Raw genomic sequence first — 6,628 nt, 5'->3', positions numbered from 1 at the left:
ACACTATATTGCCAAAAGTATTCGCTCATCTGCCTTTAGACGCATATGAACTTGTGACATCCCATTCTTAATCCATAGGGTTTAATATGACGTCGGCCCACCCTTTGCAGCTATAACAGCTTCAACTCTTCTGGGAAGGCTTTCCATAAGGTTTAGGAGTGTGTTTATGGGAATTTTTGACCATTCTTCTAGAAGCGCATTTGTGAGGTCAGACACTGATGTTGGACAAGAAGCCCTGGCTCGCAGTCTTCGCAGTATTCATCCCAAAGGTGCTCTATTGGGTTGAGGTCAGGACTCTGTGCAGGCCAGTCAAGTTCTTCCACACCAAACTCGCTCATCCATGTCTTTATGGACCTTGCTTTGTGTACTGGTGCGCAGTCATGTTGGAACAGGAAGGGGCCTGTTCCCACAAAGTTGGGAGCATGGAATTGTCCAAAATCTCTTGGTATGCTGAAGCATTCAGAGTTCCTTTCACTGGAACTAAGGGGCTAAGCCCAGCTCCTGAAAAACAACCTCACACCATAATCCCCCCTCCACCAAACTTCACAGTTGGCACAATGCAGACAGACAAGTACCGTTCTCCTGGCAACCGCCAAACCCAGACTCTTCCATCAGATCGCCAGATGGAGAAGCATGATTCGTCACTCCAGAGAACGTGTCTCCACTGCTCTAGAGTCCAGTGGCGGTGTGCTTTACACCACTGCATCCAACGCTTTGCATTGCACTTGGTGATGTATGGCTTAGATGCAGCTGCTCGGCCATGGAAACCCATTCCATGAAGCTCTCTACGCACTGTTCTTGAGCTAATCTGAAGGCCACATTAACTTTGGAGGTCTGTAGCGATTGACTCTGCAGAAAGTTGGCGACCTCTGCGCACTATGCGCCTCAGCATCCGCTGACCCCGCTCTGTCATTTTACATGGCCTACCACTTCGTGGCTGAGTTGCTGTCATTCCCAATCGCTTCCACTTTGTTATAATACCACTGACAGTTGACTGTGGAATATTTAGTAGCGAGGAAATTTCACGACTGGACTTGTTGCACAGGTGGCATCCTATCACAGTACCACGCTGGAATTCACTGAGCTCCTGAGAGTGGCCCATTCTTTCACAAATGTTTGTAGAAGCAGTCTGCATGCCTAGGTGCTTCATTTTATACAGCTGTGGCCATGGAAGTGATTGGAACACCTGAATTCAATTATTTGGATGGGTAAGCGAATACTTTTGGCAATATAGTGTATCTTGGCACTAATTTTGTGGATCACCTCACACCCCAATAAGCAGAATGGAGAGTCAGGTAAAATGACAAAATCATGCATTTTAAATAGAGTTGGGTCGTCTGGGGAGTCGCATAATATGACGTTTACCATAATTGATCCAATAAACAGCCTTCAGATTTGTACACAGAAGTGTTAAAAATCCATGCATTTTAGTTTTATCTTGTTACGGTTGATGTTCAAACCTTGTTTGCTCATGTAACTGTCAGCTGTAATAAATTATATCCTCATTAAAATACGATACATAATAAAAGTAGATTTGATATAGTATATTTGCCCTGTGTTAATAACAATATATAGGATTTTTATTTGAAAAAAATAAGGGGTGATAAATAAATACCAATACAACAGGATTAAAAATAGACACGTATTCATTTTAATATCCTATATATATTTTGAATGTTTTGAAACTTGACACCGGGCGATGCATCCTGAAAACTGCACCGTTAGATCGGTTTCATGCTGAAGAGCCACTTAAAAGTAAAAAATGTTTCTCTCTCTCTCGTAAATGTAAATGAGTGTAAATGTCAATATCATAGTGTATGTCGAAAGGATTGAAGTCTGTCAATCCAAACATCAGGGTATGTGGTTAGGGTTATGTTTAGGGTAGGTAGGGTAGTGCAGGTTAGGGTTAGAGTATGTAGGGTACGGTAGGGTAGGGAAGGGTTAGGCTCAGGTTTGTGCAGGGGGGAACGCATTCTGACAGCGGAGAATGTTACCGTCAGATACTGGTACCCCCCATACAGATCTGTTGGGGGGGAAACAGAGTTCGACACAACAACGGCACGACACACCTCGATAACGCTGGTCATGACATCCTCTGTCTTGTTCTCAGACAGCCCATAAAGCCTTAAATCCACCTCCTTCCGTAATGCTCTGCTTCGGACAACCTCTATTCCAAATTTGCAATCTTCTGTAATCATTAAATGCTTCCTCATATTTCTATCTGCGCATGTCTATTTCAATACGAAAGCCACCTACTTCGTTGTATATGTAGTCCACTTTCTCCCTCAGATCTTCGACAATAATTGCTTTCTCAGAAACTTTGGATTCGATTCTGTCAGACCTTTTGTTAATTAAGTTATACAAGTCCATCAGAAAAAGCTTTTATTTTTCTTACTCTCAGGACTACTCGTTCCATATTTCTTATTCTTGTCACTGTTTGCAACCTTTGCGTAGGAATGTACTTCACTTTGAGATCGTTTTTCTCCTTTTCCAGCCATGGCTTCCAGTACCTGACAGTAGAGTTCAGTCAGAACAACTCTTAAACAAAGCAGAGCTGCTTGAATTTTTGTGCCAGGAGTGGCATAAAGTCACCCAACAGCAATGTGAAAGACTGGTAGAGAGCACGCCAAGACGCATGAAAGCTGTGATTGAAAATCACGGTTATTCCACCAAATCTTGATTTCTGAACTCTTCTGAAGTTAAAACAATAGTATTGTGTTTAAAAATGAATATGAACTTATTTTCTTTGCATTATTCGAGGTCTGAAAGCATCTTTGTTATTTTGACCAGTTGTCATTTTCTGCAAACAAATGCTCTAAATGACAATATTTTTATTTGGAAGAAATGTTGTCAGTACTTTATAGAATAAAATACAAATGTTCATTTTACTCAAACACATACCTATAAACAGCGAATCAAGAGATCATTTAGCAGTGGTCTCTTTAATTTTTTCCAGAGCTGTATATCTTTGCAAAAGAAAGATTTAATTTAGATTTATTGAAATATGCCTACATTTGCAAAGTATAAAAAGTTGCTTTGCCATTTACCAAAATGTGTTGCTTAAAATGTGTGAATTTTGTTTACTTAGGTTTAAAAATTCATTATCATTAATTTTAATTAAATATATCATTTATTCTGAATTCATCATATGTTCACCATTTAAAGATTACTCAATTCAATTTGTTGGAAATTTTGTCTAAACTTGAACATTTTAAATCTTAAAAACTAAATATGTATTTTTTTAGTGTATAATACAAGTTTCTTCTGCACTGAACATTAAAAGGATATTTTTTATAATGATTAGGGAGCTGGTCCTCCCTTTGCTGTCATGTCAGCCTCAACTTATCTGGAAGACTTTGCATTAGATGTTGGAACAGGGATTTGTTCTCATCCAGACACAAAAGCATCTGTGAGGTCAAGTACTGATGTTGAGCAATGGGGTCTGACTCACAGTCTGCATTCCAATTCATCCCAAAGGTGTTTAATGGGGTTCAGGTATGGACTTTGTGCAGGCCAATCAAGTTCTGCCATACCAGACTCAGTGAACCATTTTACTTGTGGGATCTTATGAAAGTGCTATGTTGAAAGTTGCTTAGTCTTTGGTATGCCCAATTCTACTAGAAACATTTGTCCAAGGAGATTGCATAGCTATATGCTTCACTTTATAAACATACTAATGGGTGTAGCTGAAATAAAACCAGTTAAATGGAAGCGGGTGTCCACATACTTTTGACCATTAGGTGTAGTAACAAAAATATCCACTCTCAGTGAAATAAATTCACTACAACACTGGTTCTCAGGATGGCAACACAAGCTAAAAACAAATATTATCAGCCCTGTGTTTATCAATCACTATGCATGTTTAAATACTTGATAACAACATTGCAATTATGTGCACTGCATGCATAAACCTATGAAATCGGATTTTAACAATTCAGTGGAGTTAATTCCTGTACTGGATGTCTTCAGTCAGCCTGATGCACAGTCAGCACATACTGCACACCAGTGCCAATCTCTCAGTCTCTCCTGGCAAACTCACTCAGATGTGTCAAACGTTCTTACCTGGAGCCATCCAAAATCAAATAACCTTAAAGTGCCCTTTGTTACATCCACAAAGCCCTGTATTTGATCAAAGGTATTTTTAAGGCCAGTAGGGAAGAGTCTGGCAAGATATGCCACTTTTTACATTGTCTTTTAGGTAAGAAGAAATGAGAGGTAAAATTAATATGGCTAAATTATATTGCAGCGTCTCAAAAAAAAAAAAAAAAAAAAAATTTTTTTTTGGTATGTTTACGCATTTCAATTTCATAAAATTCCATCCAATTAAATTATTTTTTAACAAAATTAAATAAAATTTAAAATATTTCATAGATTTCTGCCATTTTATTTGATTAAAGATAACTCAATTCAGTTTGATGGAATTTTGTTATGACATTTAAATCTTAGAATTATTTTTGAATGTACCAACTGAAATAAGAAAAGTCTCTAAAACCAGTTCTCTTGACCAATGGATTTTCACGTCTTTCAAGTTGTTCATTATTACTAGATAAGGATTTTAAAAGATCATTTTATAGAAATCCCACTCACAAAAAACTATTTCTAGCTGATGAATTTTAGAGCTAAGTATAACAATAAAACCTAGTCACCACAGAAATGTCTATGACTTTAAGATTTTGTTAATTTCCATTTTTTTCTAAGTCCGGAAATGTTAAAATTCCCTGATATTTTCAGGGTTTCTATGGGAATCCAGTATAACATAGGGCCGCCAGAGAAATGACTTCTCAAAAAATATGGTCCACTTTAGGGGTAAGCTGTCCCAAGTCAAAGGGTATCACCACAACATTTTCAGTGGATGGTTTTGAAATATGACAAAGAGACAGTTTGGACTCCTTAGCTTGAACAAAGGTCTGGAAGGCTTGAATTCAGAATGGAAAAGGTTACGTGTTGGTATAAATCAAAGATCCACCTGGTAAGCACACACCATCTTCCAAGTTCAGAATCCCAAAAAACATTCCTCAACAGTGTTCTTCAACACTGGCTGACATCACATCCACACTTTCTTCATCTCATTATATTAAAGGTGATGTGTGTAATTTTTTTCAGATGCAAATAAAATTATATGTAGAGAAAAGTAAACAATTTGTGGTTGTTTTTTTTTGCCTGAAATGTATTAACGCTGTGGCACTATGAAAAGTTTGCTTTGTTTAATCAACCCAACAAAGAAACACTGGCTAAGACAATGGCGTGAGATTGGGGCGGGAATACCTCTTTTGCCAACCAAAGGAAGACAGGGGAAGTGTTCAGTGTTTGTTGATGCTAGTGATGCAAAAATTACATACTTCACCTATTAGCACTGCAAGTTTAGTAATTATTAAATATAAAAAAAAAAAAAAACAATATCAGAGATCATCAATTATACAAAAAAATTTATTTTCATGGAACTGTGCTATAGAGAAGGCACTGACTCATTTTAATATGTACAAGTATTTAAAAAAAAAAAAAAAGACCTATTTGCCTTTCTAAAATGAAATAAAAAGGTAGAATGATGCAGGGGGGAAAAACTCTGTAAAAAAATTAACTTGCATGGAATTGAAAGAACTACTTTTTTCTCCTCATAAATACAATCAAATAGCCTGATCTGTTACTGTTGTAATAAGATACTACTGTATACTCGTGACAGATGATTAGTTGGTGTTGTGTGTGTCATCTCCCAAATCTTCATCAAGACATAAAAATGGAAAATATAGATAGGCAAAACTGACCAGACATCTATTAAACACTGAATGGTTACTAAACGGAAAAAAACAAACAAAAGCAAATTACTCATAAGTGATAAATTGTTGCATGTTTGATGAGAAACCATTTTTTTCCCCGATTTTCATGTTTCAAGTCGTATGATAACTTTTACATAAATGAATTTAGTAGAAAACCTCTAGGCAAAGATAAAGTTATTTCAACCAAGAAATCAAAGCTTCAACAAATATCAGACAAATGCAGTCGAAATAGTCGAAGTTTGTGTCTGACTGTCTCTGTGCTGTCACATCCAGAATATAGAAATAGTTTCCAGACAATTAAAACCAACTTTGTTGCTGAAATAATAAACAAAATAAAAAAAATAAAAAAAATCAACCGACAGGGCCGTGTCATTGCTTAGCTTTTTTCAGAATGGTTCCCACAGCAGAGATGACTGTAGTCTTGGTGCCACTAGCTGTTGTGGTCACAGAGACGACACCAGGGAGGGTGGTAGTGGTGGTGAGAAGGGCAGGTTGTGCCAGGGTCACCGGTACTGCGGAGTCCCACTTACTCTTCCTCTTCTGGGCATCTGCTGAAGTTTAATATATGTGTTTAACAAGCTCTAACTGTTACTGTTGGTCAGCAGAAGATATAGACCAATAATCATGTTTACATTTTTTTTTTTTTTAATCAATATTTCTGCTATCTAATTGGTTATTGTTTTTTCTTTTTATTATCAGATGTACCAATAAACAGTAAATCTAAAGGTGGTACTTCAAGCTTGAATTGCTCCGATGGTTGGAATATACATTACTATGGTCCAGGGGCATGAATTTTAGCGTACATTTTTTTAACAGAATTTATTGCAATGAAATAACATGTTAAATCAACAGCA

General features: G+C 37.1%; 1 protein-coding gene across 5 annotated transcripts in view; it reads right to left on the bottom strand.

The window, feature by feature from the left end:
* LOC127414732 (SAP30-binding protein-like) overlaps nucleotides 1–6,628 on the bottom strand; it is a 145,352-nt gene that overhangs the window by 115,388 nt on the left and 23,336 nt on the right. For 2 of the 5 annotated variants that reach the window (XM_051652964.1, XM_051652966.1), the window contains exon 11: nucleotides 5,412–6,325. The exons of 1 other annotated variant lie outside the window; for it this stretch is intronic. In XM_051652964.1, the coding sequence (XP_051508924.1) occupies nucleotides 6,144–6,325 (182 nt within the window). In that variant the 3' untranslated portion in view covers nucleotides 5,412–6,143. Of the gene's footprint in view, nucleotides 1–5,411; nucleotides 6,326–6,628 lie in introns of those variants that run through there. 2 more of the 5 variants (XM_051652967.1, XM_051652965.1) reach the window with 1 other exon arrangement.

Source organism: Myxocyprinus asiaticus, chromosome 24 (assembly GCF_019703515.2).
Source record: "Myxocyprinus asiaticus isolate MX2 ecotype Aquarium Trade chromosome 24, UBuf_Myxa_2, whole genome shotgun sequence".
NCBI classification, from domain to species: Eukaryota; Metazoa; Chordata; class Actinopteri; order Cypriniformes; family Catostomidae; genus Myxocyprinus; species Myxocyprinus asiaticus.
Note: the sequence above shows the minus strand (reverse complement) of the source record. Positions and strands in the feature narration are given on the sequence as shown.